The sequence below is a fragment of the Diachasma alloeum genome, unplaced genomic scaffold (assembly GCF_001412515.2).
Source record: "Diachasma alloeum isolate Michigan unplaced genomic scaffold, Dall2.0 Dall_scaffold_00199, whole genome shotgun sequence".
Taxonomy (NCBI): Eukaryota; Metazoa; Arthropoda; class Insecta; order Hymenoptera; family Braconidae; genus Diachasma; species Diachasma alloeum.
In genome coordinates, this window is record NW_021680364.1 from 354,808 (window position 1) to 371,221 (window position 16,414).

At 38.6% G+C, this 16,414-nt stretch overlaps 3 protein-coding genes across 4 annotated transcripts; 1 reads left to right on the forward strand and 2 right to left on the reverse strand.

Annotated features, from left to right (window-relative positions):
* Positions 1–203: 203 nt before the first annotated feature.
* On the forward strand, positions 204–5,317 carry LOC107035633 (pseudouridylate synthase 7 homolog). 2 transcript variants are annotated; one of them, XM_015253148.2, is made up of 5 exons: positions 204–497; positions 1,627–2,133; positions 2,722–3,976; positions 4,084–4,235; positions 4,882–5,317. In XM_015253148.2, exons 1-5 carry the CDS (start codon positions 413–415, stop codon positions 5,214–5,216), a joined length of 2,334 nt encoding a protein of 777 aa, XP_015108634.1. In that variant the 5' UTR covers positions 204–412; the 3' UTR covers positions 5,217–5,317. The 2 variants fall into 2 exon arrangements, with proteins under 2 accessions (XP_015108634.1, XP_015108635.1); XM_015253149.2 differs by having other exon boundaries at positions 205–497; positions 1,627–2,130.
* Positions 5,318–6,224: 907 nt separating this feature from the next.
* LOC107035537 (putative zinc finger protein 702) lies at positions 6,225–7,774 on the reverse strand. The gene is made up of 3 exons (XM_015253005.1): positions 7,612–7,774; positions 6,494–6,663; positions 6,225–6,434 (listed from the first exon to the last, which is right to left on the reverse strand). Exons 1-3 carry the CDS (start codon positions 7,772–7,774, stop codon positions 6,225–6,227), a joined length of 543 nt encoding a protein of 180 aa, XP_015108491.1.
* A 1,251-nt stretch (positions 7,775–9,025) lies between these two features.
* LOC107035557 (beta-galactosidase) lies at positions 9,026–15,189 on the reverse strand. The gene is made up of 6 exons (XM_015253029.1): positions 15,001–15,189; positions 14,560–14,735; positions 13,313–13,853; positions 10,913–11,206; positions 10,439–10,843; positions 9,026–9,536 (listed from the first exon to the last, which is right to left on the reverse strand). The coding sequence occupies exons 1-6, from the start codon at positions 15,073–15,075 to the stop codon at positions 9,117–9,119; spliced, it is 1,911 nt and encodes a 636-aa protein (XP_015108515.1). The 5' UTR covers positions 15,076–15,189; the 3' UTR covers positions 9,026–9,116.
* Positions 15,190–16,414: the final 1,225 nt, after the last annotated feature.

The window sequence follows — 16,414 nt, forward strand, 5'->3', positions numbered from 1 at the left end:
GCGTGAAGTTATTATATTCCAGGCTGTTAAAAGTGTGATTTGATAGTGTGCAAATTATACCTGATAAAATATAAACAAGACGAGAAATAAAGTACAACGAAAACTCACGAGAATCAGTCCAGTGGTATTGAATCAATAAAATTCCTCGAGAGATGCTTGAAAAATTGTAAACACTGTCCTTTGTGTTTCGTTACCTTCGAAGGTCGATACGTTGGAATTTTGTTGTCGGCACATGCCGCATTGAGCATTGAGTTGAACGCCGGCAGACATAACCTCAGAATACCAGCGGCATCTCAGGACATCAGTTGCTGTGGTACCTCGCGAAAATTGACGATTAATAATCACATTTTCTCGCATTAACGAGGGTTTCCGTTGTTTTTTTGACATTGTTGCAATTGTTGACGACTTGGCAATGGCTGATAGTGATAATAGCAGCAGGGGAAAGAGGAACAACTTCTACAGGGGCAGGGGACGAGGCAGGGGAGGCTTCAAGCAAGGTAAACTGCAATTAGAATAATTAATTTATTATTTTTATGGAGTTTCTCAATTTTTTTCGGAGTTTTCTGGAGACATTTAAGGGTTTTTGAGGGAATTTTTGCCATGCGGGGTCTGTATTACGTCTGGGAGATTTTAATTCTAGGGAAGTAAAGAATTGCTAATTAATTTTGGAGTTCAGCTGATGCATTTTTGGAGCTGATCATCAAGAAATTTTCTACTGCAATTGAGTTCTGTCGATTAGGCTGCGGTTGTTCTTGTCATGTGGGATATTTGGGGGTTTTATGGGAGATTTTGTGGCTTTTGAATTGTGAGTAAAAAGGTTGGAATTGGAGTTTTTATTTTTAGAACGAGGATTCTTCATTTTTAGGAGATTTTGAAGGAAAATTGTGGGTTTGGGAGTGAGTTTGAGTTGTGTATTTTTCAGAAGGGGATTATTCGGAGATGATGTCACGGTGATTTCTGAGAATTCTTGAAGCTCATTGGGGGATTAGTACGTTGTTCCGGGAATTCAGTTTCGATGGCGAATATATTGTGATTCGCAGATCATTTTTGTAATCGGGATTTTTTTCATTTTGCATGGAAAAAATTTACATCGAATTACAATAATTAGTAAAAATCTTATTTCCCCTTCGTTGAGGCCCAAATTATCCCATTATTATCCTGAATATTCTTCAACAAATTCCAAGATTTTTGATAGTAAAAAAAACAAATATGAAATTACTATTTTTCTTGTTTAAATTTCAATTTAATTTGAATTGAAATACAAAATTTTAAATCACTTATTTTTCACCCATTGATTCCCAAATTATTCCATAAATATCCTTAATGTTCCTCGAAAAAAACGTCTCGTCATTATATTATTATAATACATAATAATATATAATATAATAATATATTATACATATTATTATATGCATAATAATAATATGCATAATATGCATAATATGTATAATATATTATATATTATTAATATAATAATATAATAATATGTATAATATATTATTATATATAATATAATAAATAATATTATATATTATTATCCCTTTGATAATATTTTGTTCTCGAATTATTGCAATTCTCATCCCCTAATGATCACGAATATTCATAAACAATAAATCTTCACCCCAGGGGGATACCGTGGTGGCTACCATGACAAGCCGTTCCACAAACGCCCCCCGATGAACCACTACCACAGCCAAAAGCGCACCAAGTTCGAGGTGACAAATCGCCTGAAGGAGGTGGACATTGGTGTCACAGAATTCGTGGGCACCCACGAGCACATCAACGGAATCGTCAAAGAACGTTTCAACGACTTTCACGTTCACGAGATCAACCTCGATGGGGAGCTCTCCCAGCTGACGAACCAGGACATTCCAGCCCCACCTGAGGACGCTCTAGACTTGAACGAGTTGAAGAAGAATCTCCCCCAGGAGACCTTCGACCAGATAAAGTCGCTCTCAAAGGCTGATGCCAACGTCAACTCTGTGGAGATCGACGTGACTGATATGGACAAAGAGCAACGCAAAATGTTGCATTTCATTGGGAAAAAAATTCCCTCTATCGTTAGTCAGACCATCGAGAAGGATCAGAAGAAGCTGTTGGTGCTTGCTAAGAATGATAAAACATATATAGGTGGTAAAATTTTAGGGTTCATTAAAAAAAAATATAGTTAAATAATCTTTATTAAGTTTTTACGAGGAGGAAATGTTTGGAGATTTAGTTGTTTGTTGGAGGATTTGACATCAACCCTGGATTATTTGAATAATTCTTTGCAAAATTATCGATTAATTACTCTTGTATTATTTTATTCCAATAACAAATAAGATTTTAAACGATTTTTTACATTTTTATGAACAAAAAATGCCTTGAAAATTTATTTGTCTATTAGTAATGACAGGATTTGCTTAAAAATCTCCAAATTCACCAACCTAAACAACTCTATCACCTCCCCATTATGATTAAAATATGTTGAATTGAAGAAATGCCCTCTGAAATACTTATTATCGATCGATTTTATTAGTTAAGAAGATAAATTCTGAACTAATAAAATCGATCGAATAAGATAGTGAATACTATTTCACTCTCGCTTCAGACAGACAAATAAATAAATCCCCATTCTCTCGAAATACTAAATTTCGATATTGAAATCCTCCCCTAGTAATCCAAATAAAAAAGTATTCCCCTTAAATCCTCACGAACTAACCCCCCAATAAATCCCCCCAGGCAACAAATTCTACAGAGACTCTCGTCCGGAATGGAACTACCCCTCGAACTACTGTCACTTTGTCCTCCACAAAGTCAACATGGACACAATGGACGCCCTGAACCTCCTGGGAATGCACCTGCGCCTCAAGCCGAACTCATTCACCTACGCAGGAACGAAGGATCGTCGAGCAAGAACGACCCAGTGGATCTGCCTGAAGCAAATCCATCCATCGAGTATCCTGGACGCAGGTAAACGTGTGCGTGGTGCATTCGTAGGTAACTTCAAATTCGCCAAGGATCCACTGAGACTGGGCCAGCTGAAAGGCAATCACTTCACAATAGCCCTGAGAAATGTCACTGCCACTGACGAGGAGATTGAAACTGCCTTGACAAGTCTACGAGACAATGGCTTCATTAATTACTATGGACTCCAGCGTTTTGGTACTGTCGCTAGTGTTCCCACTCATGACATTGGAAAGGCTCTGCTGCAGGCCAACTGGAGTACAGCCATTGATCTGATCCTCCAGCCGAGGAGTGGGGAGTTGCTGAACATGGCTGAGGCCAGGGAAATTTACGCCAAGACTAAGGATGCCAAAGCAGCTCTGGACAAGATTCAGAGGCAGGACAAGATCGAGGCTAAATTGCTGAGGGGAATCGTCAGTTGTGGGAAGAATAATCCACAGGGGGCACTCGATGCTCTCCCCAGAAACGCCAGGACCATGTACATACATGCTTATCAGAGCTTCGTGTGGAACCACTTGGTCTCCAGGAGAATCAAGGAGCTGGGGAATAAACCCATTGTGGGGGATCTTGTTTACGAGAAACGTGACACCAGTGATACCGTCCCTGGGGAGGCACCTGAGGCTGTTGAGGACTCTGTGGAGCAGGCGGAGGAGGCTCAGGAGAAGGATAAGGAGGAGGAGACTGATGGTCAGCAGGTGCTGGCATCTGCTGAGGATGCAGCTGAAGGGACAGGGGCTGAGGAGGCGGGTCAGAAGGCTAAGGAGGAAACGATGGAGGTGGTGGAGGCACAGGGGAAGGAGAAGGAGGAGAAAGAGGAGAAGAAAACTGGGGATGAAGTCATTGAGAGGGACTTCTACCCACTCCCAGCTGTCAAAATGCTGACTGAAGAGGATTTGGGGAGTTATACTCTTGCTGATGTCGTCATGCCACAGCCTGGCTGGAGGGTGACGTATCCTTCTTATGCTAAGGAGTGGTACGAGGAGTTTCTGGCCAAGGATGGGCTGACTACTGATCTGAGGCAGAAGAATCAGTGAGTGAATTTGGGTTTTTTTGACGTTTAAAGATTTTCTTTCTTTGATGATTTGAGCAGGAATTGGTTGGTGATGATTTGACGGATGGAGTGATGATTTTTTTTAGGAAATACTCTCTTGGGGGACAGTACAGGAAGATTCTCCAGGTTCCAAAGGACATGTCGTGGAGGATAGTTCATTATAATGATCTTCAGGCTGATCTTATTCTTGCTGATATCGATAAGATGAGGAATCATGAGCTACCCAAGGATGTGCCAGGTACAATGACGTCATTTGTTTTTTTTTTAACTTTAATTTCCAGTTTTAAGGTCTTTACAACTGCTATTGGAAATTTTGTCATTGAATGTTTCCTTAAATTACATCAGAGGACATTTAAAAAAATCATACAATCAACTCCATTATTTACATTGGTGTCTTATGAATTCATAATGGACATTGAAAATTTTTTAGGCAGAGAAATTCATTGCGATTTTAAAACAATTATGTCTAGGAGAAAAATTGATTAGTTTTTAATTATTCATCGTAAACTGGTTCAACTTTCCATAATACTAATTTTTTTTAAATTATAGACTTCCAATTTTTTCATTTTAAAAACAGAAATCAAGTTCAAATTTCAATAATTATGAATAACGCAATGGTTGCAAAATGTTTGATAAAGTAATATAAAATTAGATTAAAAACAAATTGTGCTTCAAAATTATTTTGTCAACAGTTTTCAATCTTGTGAAAGTGAAAAAGCTTTAATCTTTCTGAAAATAAAAAACTTCAATGATTTTATTGCTAAATTGTGCAGTCGACGAAAATTTTACTCATTAAATAATAAATTATACAGAAAGAAGCAATTCCCAAAGACAGAAAGTGCCTGTCACCTCCTCCATACAATAAAATTATATTTCAATTACAGATGGCAAATACAAGGCCTTGATTCTGGAGATCACCCTGAGCTCCTCAACTTACGCCACAATGGCTCTCCGAGAGATTCTGAAGCACGACACATCAGCAGAGACTCAGGCTGCCCAGTCAGCTGCCCACCACGCACAGGACAAGAAGGACAGGAAGCTGGAGGCAGAGGAGAAGGAGAAGTTGAATGGAGATGGAGGGGTGAAACCACCTTCCGGCGAAGAAAAAGATGACGGAGTCGAGAGTGTTGCTGATGAGGCAAACAACGAAAAGATGGAGATTACTGAGGAAACAGTGGCTGAGCCAGCTGGGACCAAGGATGGCCCAGATGAGAACTGATAGAGTTTACATGAAATATAAATTAACTATTATTTTGTACTACTCCATCTTTGATAGATTCCTGTCTCTTTTTCCATAAATTCAATTCGTTAAACAAGAAATGTCTTTATTTTGTTGCATTCCCCACCTAATTTCATGTTGATTTTCTTGGCTGTTTTATTTTTATTGGAACCATTGACTCCAGGGGACGACGATTTTACGTAGGTCGATGAACGGTTTGATGAGGTGGGTTTTTTCATGTATGTGGAGATCGATGAGGGATGGAAATTCTTCTGGGCAGAGCCTACAGGTGTGTTGAAAGTTGCCTGGAATTAAAAAACAGAGATCAAGGTATAGAAATGAATAAGTGGATAAATAAAAGTTGGGAAACGGGAACTAATGAAAATTCATGGTGAAAAAATTTGGAGAACAATTGACAAACAGGTCAAGTAATCGTGGAGCGGAAGCCATTTCGAGACAAACAGTGAATTTTTCTCAAACGAGATTTTTTTATTTTAATGATAATTTAATATAATTTATTGTAATGCCCGACGCGAATTTTTTTGCATTCTTCTTTTCATATGTTATTTACGAAAGAATGGACGAGTAATATGGACCCAATCTCAGCAATTTGGGATACTTCAGTTTATTTATTTCTAACTAAAGAATAACGGTTTACTTTGAGACAAAGAATACAATATTAAATAAGTTTTTCAACACAATTCTATTTGTTTTTTGCGGTAATTTTATAAAAAAATTTTGCGACTTCCCCATTCATTTTTCATTAGATAATTCTCTATAGATGTTGATTTTTCTATAAAACTTATTCTGTTGGCAATTTTTCTATAAGAATTTTTGGGCATGCACTTCCCAAGTTTTTTGTCTTGGATTTTATTACGAGATAACAATAAAAATATAGCAGAAAGACTTGGAAAATTTACACCCAAGAATTTCTAAAGAAAAATTTAAATCTATAACGACGCTTTACGCACGAGAATTCACTTTGAGGCAGGTATGACAAAAAATAAATTAATGAACTCTAAAAATTAGAGGACTAGGGGGATTACACCCACCACTGTGCAGTTCCACATGATGATGAAAAGCTCCGGGCTTGCAGAAACCCCTTCCGCAGACTGGGCATTTGAACGGCCAGTTGCCCGTATGCGAGTAATTATGAGCTCGCAGATCCCCAGGAGTGGGGAAGGACCTCTCGCAGTTATTGCATTTGTGGGGCTTCTCCTGATGACACGTTCAATCCCATTAATTTACTGTTTTGTAATCGAGAGAGTGCAAGTTACCTTGTAATGAGTCATGCGATGGTAGTACAGATTGGAAGAGGCAGTGAAGCGTTTTCCGCATATGGAGCACTCGTGCGGACGTTCGCCAGTATGAATTCTCACGTGAGTGTTCAGGGAACTACTTGTGCTGAACATTTTTCCGCAGACTGAACATCCGTGGGGTTTCTCACCTAGTGAATATAATTTTAAAAAATAGAGAGGTTGAACGATTTTAAGAAGTTAAATCTACATTTTAATTCAGTAGCGAAAAACGATTCAAGTCGACTTGTCTCCCAGTCGAGTTTTTGAGGAATATTTCCGAATCTAAGGGAGATAACGAAATTTTCGTAATTACATTTGTTGTAGAACTCAATCGGTTCTCCAAAAAAGGTTTTAACAAAAATTTTTCTATCTCCCTTAGATTCTGAGATATTCATTGAAAAGTGGTCAATAGTCATTTTAACTCTAGTCTCGTCACCAAACGCCACCTTGCGACTTTGGTCCTCCACGGGGATTCCCCGCCATTATTTAGGCTTCAGCGTTGCCGAATTCACTCTACACCGCCCGGGCGCGTTTAGCGAGTTTCCGGCAACGTCGCGTCATGGGCAATTTCGTTTAACATGGGAAAAAATAATTCATCTGTCCGAAATAATTTGCTTTCTTTAGGAATTTTGGAAAATATGTTGTTCTAAAAACTACTATAATTTTTTAGACACATCAATTGACAAAGCCAAATTTTTTTGAATTTATCCGGTTAGCCAGTCAATTATAATTAAAGAAAAAAGACGCGTGGCGTGGTTTCCCCCACAGGGGGGCCAATCTAGAGTTAAATAAAAAAATGATATGCATTAATTCAATGAGATCTCATGAAATTTCCGTTGATTATGAAGGAATTAAATGCGATGATGAGTTATTAATATTCAACACTAATAATCCTTCAGTATTTTTTAAAGATCAAGCAAGAGTATGAGGAAGCCTCATGAAGATAAACAATCGTGTTTCACAAGGAATTTCACCATCGGTGTGTAAACTGCTTTAAAGATCGTCATATTCTCTTTTAATTCGAAAAACATTGTTCGATTGAATTAAACGCATTAAATAAATAAACAAATAAATGAATAAGTGCATGCAATGCATACCAGTATGCGTCCGAATGTGTCTCTTCAGCAACGACGGACGATCGAAATACTTGCCACAGGCACCACAGGGCAATTTTTTATCCCCAACAGATCGAAATCCCTTGCTCCCCCGAAAGCTCAGATCAAGCGGCGCCTCTTGCTCGCAAAGCTCAACCCCCGACATTTCCCACCACTGTCACAATGAATTCGCACAAGATCTGACCGAGAAGAGGTGTGAAATACCTTTGATCACTATCGAACATTTAAAAACATCAAAAACCCTTGGATAAGAAAAAAAACGGCATCGCGCATGCCGGGGGCGGTTGTCCTTAATTCCCCGCGTAACAGTAGGCGGAGTTTCTCAGGTGATGTTCGATGACAATGAATAACACCTTCATAAACATGTTGATGGGTGCCGCACACTTTTAACTCAATCCTAACAGTCGCGATGAGCGGACATCCCGTCGCGACGATATCTCATTTATCACCTGGAGGATATTACTCTCTCCATTCACGCTGATAGTTCGTAAGAACTAAATTCTGCGCTATCACTGGGGCAATATTGTCCAGAACGATTTTTACGGCATCGTCACGCTTCGTCATTTTTGTACTTTTAAAATGCAATGAATAGAGACTAGTCCTTGGGTTTTCAGTGGAATGAATATCCGTGTGGAGAGAAACGATCATTCATCTTTTTACGAAGTTTGCAACGAAGAGGACAATATAATGCACTACATACAAGAAAATCAACGGAGTATTTTAGTATTTATTTGTAACATCGTGTACATCGCGACTATTCGTAACTCATATAAAAAATAAAAAATGTGATAATTACAGTTAACAACTCAATCATTTTTGACACTCATGTGCTATCTCCCCAGATTGCCCACATGGAAAAATTTATATTTTTAAAGATATATAAAAATATACATGAAACATGTATTTTATATATTTTTTTACATATCTTTCAAAATATCAATTAAGAATAGGGGAGGATGGGGTAAAATGAACACTGGACTTTTTTTAAATTACTCATAACTCAGAAACAAATTTATCAATTGAGCTCAGCTTAGGCTCATCACAAAGGGAAAGAAATGTTCTTTGCATTGAAAAAAAAAATTGAATTTCATCAACATTTCAAGCTGTCATTAACATTTTTAAAAAAGTCAAAAGTGTCCATTTTACCCCAACCTCCCCTATATAAAAAATTAAATTGAAGAATATAAAAAAAATAGATGTAATTGGCCCATATTATAAACATTTAATGTTCATTCGTTAATAGTTAACGAATGTACATTTGAGGAGCTTTGTTTGACTCGATTTTCAGTTACCAAGTGAACCATTCGTTAACTATTAACGAATATTCATTTGGTCATATTCAACTCTACCATTCGTTAATAGTTAACGAATCTCGTTTAGAATAAATGAATCAGTCTATCAGTGTATTTTAGTATTTATTTGTAACATCGTGTACACTGCGACTATTAGTAATTCATATAAAAAATATGATAATTACATTTGACAACTCAATCATTTTTGACTCTCATGTGGGATCTCCCCAGATTGGGAACCCCCTGGAATACCATTCTCAGTTCAGCAGGCACATACTCATACTCAATCACGATAAGTTCGTTAATACCAGTCTTGAGCCATGTTCCGGGCACGTAAAGTGTGACCTGCGGTCCAGTCTTCGGCCAGTACCTCCCGAGATTGTGTCCGTTGACGTAAGCAACACCTTTACCCCATTCTTTCGTACTGAGGTACGTGTCCAGGGGTGGCCCCTCCACCTTGAATGACGCTCGAAGGATGAAGGGACCGTTCACTTGATTGCCGGATGTGAAACTCGTAACGGAGAAGTTTCCCACCGGTTGCAGGTTGTCCAGTGGGAAGGAGCTCACGTTCCAGTTTTTCAGAGGTTTGCCATCAACTTTTGCGTTGAAGATACCCTGAAGTGAGAGAGATTACTTGACAAAGTTATATTGATAAATTAGCAATGTATTTATATAATTTATTTAAAATGTGTTCATAATCATTATTACTGCAAAAAGCAATACGACCGATGAGAATTGTATGTCCTAATCCATCTGCTGTTAAATTTTCATATTACAATAAATGATTTGGTTATGTTCTAATTCCTACGCTCACTGAATAAGATTTTAATCATAATTACTATTCAATTCCTCCTAGAACACACTTTAGAGTGTGAATTTCTGGAATTCAATGTTTGTTGATACTCTGGCAAAAGTGCGTGCCATTGTTATCAATTTTGAGTTAGTTCACACGGTAATTCAATTAATCTGTTGTTCATCTCATCAATATAATTCCGCGCTTAGAATATTGTCATCGCGTGTTTTCAGCACTAAATTAAAAATTAAAACTTCATTTGGAATATTGAGTGACAGCTTCTTTTTATTCATATCAGAAATTTTGTATTTGGATATTAATATTCTTTGTTCAAAGTGAAAAAATCGATCATCATTTTCACTATATTGCATTCAGATTCTCCTATCCTTAACGTCAAAAATGTGAGATAATCTCATAATTCTAGCTATTAATTCTGATCAACTTTGTTCGAAGAAAACCTTAGTAAACGCAATATTAAGAAAGTAGAATTATTCTATTTTCCTCTGACCTAAATGATTTGGACAATTATGATTCGTTTATTCATGTTTCATAGAATGGTATTCAATTCTCTTTCGTTTGTTAAGCGGGCTTCATGAAAATTCGACGCAAGTCGATTGTCCTCATGAAAACCGTCTTACTTTCTCCATTCGTTCGAGATCTCATTTTCGATTTCGACATTTCATTTTCGATTCGAGATTTACCCATGCTTCGAAGGTAAATTTACCTTCCAATCCTGAACAACGCTCCCAAAATTCAAATGTCCCTGACTCTCCACAAGAATCTGAATTCTCTTCGCATAGGGATTCTGCAAGCTCAGCGCCTTGAGCTTCAGCGTTCGGCTCAAAGTCCCGACCAAATAATCATCAAGATAAACGAGCGCTCTGTCCGCGACATCAGCACTGAGAACGGCAGGATCTTTGAGCCCGGCCGGAAGTTCAGTCTCGTAAAGAACGACTCCAGTCGGCAAATCCAACTGCTCGAAAGTCGGAGCCGTCTTATGGAACCCAACCTTCGCTGCCAGACGCCTCGCCTGACTATCAAACAGCCTCGTAACTGGTTGGAGCCCAACAACTCCGTAATTACCCTTCGGTGCAGCCGTGGGCAACGACAAATTCGGCATCGGCAGGTACTGACAAACAAAGAGAAAATAATCAACGGATTCTCATCTCAATCATTGGACTCGGGTTATCTGGCGTACCTCGGCGAGTGCATCATGCAGTGCGAAATATTTATCTGTGGGATCACCCGCTTCGGTTAAAGGTGCGTCGTAATCGTAAGATGTTATTTGCGGGGTGTACTGATTCTCGCCGCCGTTGGCCCCAGCGGTAAAACCAAAGTTCGTTCCGCCGTACATCATGTAGAGATTGATGGAGGCGTTCAGGTTCAACATTGCCTTGAGGGTCTTTATGAAGGCGGCGGTCGAGACCCTCTGGAAGGCTTCGTCCCAGTGGGTCAACCAGCCCGTGTAGTATTCCGAATTGACGAGAGGCCCCTGTATCATAATTTACGTAAAACAACATTACGAAATTTAATTATTTTGCCAATCGCCTAAACTAGTGCGTTGGTGGCCAATTTCTTTGAAATAGCTTTGATGACTATCGAACCTCTAAAAACATTAACAACCCTTGGATGATTAAAAACCCTTGAAAAAATGGCATCGCCCATGCCAGGGGCGGTACCTCCTTAATTCCCCGCGTAATCGCCTAAACTAGTGCGGTGGTGACCAATTTTTTTCACATTCAAATCGACATTTAGGCGATAAATACTAAAAATCACGCACGTAAAATCCTAGAATATCACTCACGAAAAAATTTAGCAAATTGGTTAGACGATTCTATTGGATTTCTATTGAACTTTCTATTAGTTTTTGGCTTCTTCGATTCTATTGGACTGGTCAAAAAAAATATTTTGCAGACAAAGTCCATAGAATTCGATTTTTCCATAAATTTATTCTATTGAAATATTTTCTATAGAATTTCTTCGACTCAAATTTTCCAAATTTTTCTCATTATATTTTTAATTTCTTTTAATCGAGAAAATCAAGCAAAAAAACTTGGGAAATCTAAACCGAGGAAATTCTATTAATATCTCAATAGAATAAGTTGTACAGAAAAATCGTATTCTATTGCCTTTTACTATAGAATATTTTCCAATGAAAATTTCTATTGACACCCAAATTATATAGAATAAGATTATCTTTGAATTATTGAATATTTTTGGTTTGTTATCGCAAACAGTGATTATCTTAATAGGCGTGAATTGTAATGATTTATCATGTTTTTTAGTATTTGCATAAATGGAAAAGAATAAATTGCCCCGATGAGGAGTGCATTTACCACTTAGAAGGTTGTCGGAATGAAGATGATTGAGTAGCTTACTTTATTTTTGGAATTAAAACTGTTGTGAACCGCGAAATGGCCCGGAGAAGTACACCCTGAAAACCCTAAACGTAAATTACGCCCAAACAGAGCTTTTACGTTTCACTGAGCGCACTTCACGCTTAAGAAATCGTAAATTACGATGTTAATAGAAACGTATTTTACGATTTGCTTATGCGTAATTTACGAAAAAAACATCGTATTTTGCGCTTGAAATACCTTCTTTTTCATCGTTGTAAAATGCGGAGAAAATCGTAGGTTACGAATACAAAATTGTAAATTACGTTTACGTAATCGTAATCACGGTGATTTTGAGAGTAATTCACGCTTCAACTTCAAGCGTAAAATACACGAAAAACGACTTCTTGAGTGTAATTGACGTTTAGATTTTTCTGTGTGTAGAAGAAATGTTAATACATCAATATGAAGAATGTTACAAAGAGAAAAATGGGTTCCTAAAATAAGAACCATTGAGGAGGGGAGGAGATTCTGTAATTTGTGACGATTCGTGACGGAGCAGAGATGAGGTTTCCCAAGTTTTTATGTCATACCACAATTAATAAAGATAATTTGAGGAGACAAGGATGTCAACTTCAAGGTCCCCCATTAAAAAAATATATTTAAAAAATATATGATATGGGCCAATTTCATGTATTTATGAAATTTATAGAGAACATATAAAAAATATACGAAACATATATTTTATATATTTTTAAAAATATAAATTGGGCCAACTTAAGATATTTTTTAATATATTTTTCAGACTATAAATTTTTCCGTGTGGGTTTTTCTCTTAAGAATCCAAAGTATTGAATTCCAGAACCAAAGTACCTTGACTCTGTTACCAAGTCTGACGCGGTCTCAATATCACTGAGATTCGATAACTTCTGATAAATGACAAATTATAAAACGCACGTGAAATTGAAGCTAACCTACGTTTCCCACTGACGTTGGTGGAATAACATTATCTATCAGTTTTCTAATTCTTCAATTCTAAAGAGTCATGAATTTTCGTTTAGGTGCATTCATATGACAAGCCCATGTCATTTCACTGAAAATGACTAAGAACTACAGCTTTTCTGTGATCCTCAAAATAATAAACTAATAATTAAATTGCCTAATTGACAGTAATTTTCACAAAAAACTCTGTTAGCGCTGAAATACTGAAATCTGTTGCGGAAAATTGCAACGACAGCTTTCAAAAAGACTGAAATAATTACATTTGGCTGATATTTTCGCATAGCACCGAACGAACTCGTGACATTCGCACTAGCCCCGAAGTCAACGGTGGCATAAGCCCCGGCAACAACTCCGCAGCGAAGATAAGACGTTCCAGACCCGTCAGTCGTGTACAAGAGTGCCTTGTTCCCCACATACCGTGTGATGATGTCACGCAGAGCCTCCCTGTACTTCACATCGCACGCGGGGAAGCTTCCGTACTCATTCTCAATTTGGACCATGATAATAGGTCCACCGTTACCCCTGAGAAGAGGCTCCACCCGAGTCAATAGCTGTTGGAAGTACACCTCGACGTACCCCATGTAACGAGCGTCATTGGTCCGCATTTTTATATCCGGCACGAGGGTCATCAGCCAGGGCGGCAGACCCCCAAGGTCACGTTCAGCGCAAATGTACGGGCCTGGTCGCAGCAGAACCAGGAGATCCTCCTCTTGGGCGATTCTGAGGAATTCTACAATGTCCGCTTCGCCGTCCCATCGCCAGACGTTTGGCCTTGGCTGATGGAGACTCCACTCTACGTAACTATTATCATTACAAATAATCACTTATCGAAAAAGTCAAGAGGGAAACCTAACGCATTCGCTAGAGAATTACATTGAAATGCAGTCGAAATTGGATTGTTTTTTCTGATTTCTATGATAGATTCAACTCGCGTGCTTCTCATAGATTTATTAATCGAAATTATGGTATAACAAAGATCAATGGGTTTTGATGTTAGAAAATTTAGGAGATGTCCCTGATGCTGACTCTTACGGTGACCTTTATCACTGTCTCTAATGGGCCCTCATTATTATCCCTATCTCTCTAATTTGTTCATATTTCTATACGTTCTTATGGGGGCCATATGGGCATTATATGGGGGTCAAATCCTTAAAAAAAAATGAGAGTATACCTCATACCATTCTATGCAAATAAATGGAAAATGAATGGTTGAGTCTCATGATAATAGGCGTTGGTTGCAGCCTTTTGTGAATAATAAAAGGTGAATAATTCTATCATTGTTTTGCTATATAATACGAACACCTAAAAATACTAAAGAGAATTAAAACGGGGGGGGGGGGCTAAACAGATATCTTGTCTCCAATGTTTGTATTATTGCCCATTGTATTTTGTAGAGAGTAAATAATGGGGTTTTTACAGAAAAAATATTACAGAAATAGATTGTATGATAAAATCGAAATCGATGTTCAGTTAACACTTCGTTATCTCACACGTAACAAAGACTCACGTTGAAACGGCATTGAGACCCGCAGCCCTCATCTTCCTCAATCTGTCCCGCCAATAGACCTTCGGTGTACGAAAGTAGTGGAAACTTCCGGAAACGTAACGAAAAGGTTTTCCGTCCAACAAAAATTGATTATTCTCATAATCGATTTCGAAACCATAAACGTGAGGCGTTGTGTTCTAAAATGTTCGCAAAATATCGCTCAGTAAGTCTACAAATGCGTATAAAATATATTTTTTTGATGAGTTTCGAATGAGTAAAACTGAAGAAAATAAACGACAATTCATTTTTTATTTGTATTTTTAAAAAAACCACATATCATTGTATTTCAAGAGGTCTTAGAAAGACCAAACAGATATCTTGAACAAGCGATGATATGATAGGCCATTAGATTGACATGTAATAATTGAAACTTTGGATGTTTATGGAATTATAGATACGTACATTCAACGGAGTATGATCGACGAGTTCCATTGCCGAGGTCAACGTGACCACGACAAGTAGAATAAGTTTCCACATTGTTTCACGTAATTCACCTGATTAATCCTCAATTATTCTTCATGAGCGCTTGATTATTCGTTGAGTCTAGCTGTCAAGTCTTTATCGATCGATCGACAACGAGACACTGGACTCAAGAATCAACGCAGCGGCTATTTCAACTTCGTGATTCGTGATGATACCCAAGGAGTGGGGAGTGATCATGAAAGTTTACTGGCAATTAATCTGGATCGATATGAATCGCAGATAGTCTATCAATAAATGTAAGATATTGGATGGGGCTTGTGAGAAATATGGATTAGATTGCAACATACTTGAGATTATGGTTAGGGTAGAGAATAAACATTCATAATTATTCGTCATGCTATATTTTTCTCACTCATACAGTATAGATAGGTCATAAACTTCGTTGATAAAAATGAACAACAATGCGAGATTTGTTGAAATGTGCCAATAGTGCAGATAATAAAATCTGACTTAGAACTAAGAATTATGCATTTTATTGGGAATTGTGCGTTTGGTTGAAAGAGATGGCTTATAAATAGACTTCCCGATGAATTCCTAGGCATTATCTGCAAGGCTCACACGGAGCTTTGACGTCTCAGAGGACTTTCATAGAACTCCACCTGCGCAGAAAAATAAATTTTTTAGGAGTATTAGAATCATGGCCCGTATGTGTATAGAATGAATTTCTGTAAGAGACCCCTCACGTAGATCCGTTCGTAAGGCTGAAGCATAAAAATTAAAGTTTAACTTTACCTAAGAGAGTTCCTAAGTCTTTTCCTGCACCAGACCCATGCCCACTTCCTTGTCCAGCACCAGAACCTTGGCCACTGCCCTGTCCCGCACCAGAACCTCTCCCGCTTCCTTGTCCCACTCCGGAACCTTGGCCAGCACCAGAACCTTTCCCGCTTCCTTGTCCCGTACCAGAACCTCGCCCGCTTCCCTGTCCCGCACCAGAACCTTGTCCACTTCCTCGTCCTACACCAGAACCTTGTCCCGCACCGGAACCTTGTCCACTACCTTGTCCAGCACCAAAACCCTGCCCACTTCCTTGTCCAGCACCAGAACCTTGTCCACTTCCCCGCCCTACACCAGAACCTTGTCCACTGCCCTGTCCCGCACCAGAACCTCTCCCGCTTCCTTGTCCCACTCCGGAACCTTGGCCAGCACCAGAACCTTTCCCGCTTCCTTGTCCCGTACCAGAACCTCGCCCGCTTCCCTGTCCCGCACCAGAACCTTGTCCACTTCCTCGTCCTACACCAGAACCTTGTCCCGCACCGGAACCTTGTCCACTACCTTGTCCAGCACCAAAACCCTGCCCACTTCCTTGTCCAGCACCAGAACCTTGTCCACTTCC

Excerpts from the sequence above, each read along its gene's own strand:
- LOC107035633 (XM_015253148.2), top strand. The coding sequence starts at position 413 with ATGGCTGATAGTGATAATAGCAGCAGGGGAAAGAGGAACAACTTCTAC. Across the intron at positions 3,977-4,083 it reads GATCTGAGGCAGAAGAATCA|GAAATACTCTCTTGGGGGAC; the intron begins GTGAGTGAATTT and ends GATTTTTTTTAG. Across the intron at positions 4,236-4,881 it reads GCTACCCAAGGATGTGCCAG|ATGGCAAATACAAGGCCTTG; the intron begins GTACAATGACGT and ends TTTCAATTACAG.
- LOC107035537 (XM_015253005.1), bottom strand. The coding sequence starts at position 7,774 with ATGTCGGGGGTTGAGCTTTGCGAGCAAGAGGCGCCGCTTGATCTGAGC. Across the intron at positions 6,664-7,611 it reads ACACATTCGGACGCATACTG|GTGAGAAACCCCACGGATGT; the intron begins GTATGCATTGCA and ends TATATTCACTAG. Across the intron at positions 6,435-6,493 it reads ATCGCATGACTCATTACAAG|GAGAAGCCCCACAAATGCAA; the intron begins GTAACTTGCACT and ends ACGTGTCATCAG.
- LOC107035557 (XM_015253029.1), bottom strand. The coding sequence starts at position 15,075 with ATGTGGAAACTTATTCTACTTGTCGTGGTCACGTTGACCTCGGCAATG. Across the intron at positions 13,854-14,559 it reads GGTCTCAATGCCGTTTCAAC|TTACGTAGAGTGGAGTCTCC; the intron begins GTGAGTCTTTGT and ends TAATGATAATAG. Across the intron at positions 11,207-13,312 it reads TGCGAAAATATCAGCCAAAT|GGGCCTCTCGTCAATTCGGA; the intron begins GTAATTATTTCA and ends ATTATGATACAG.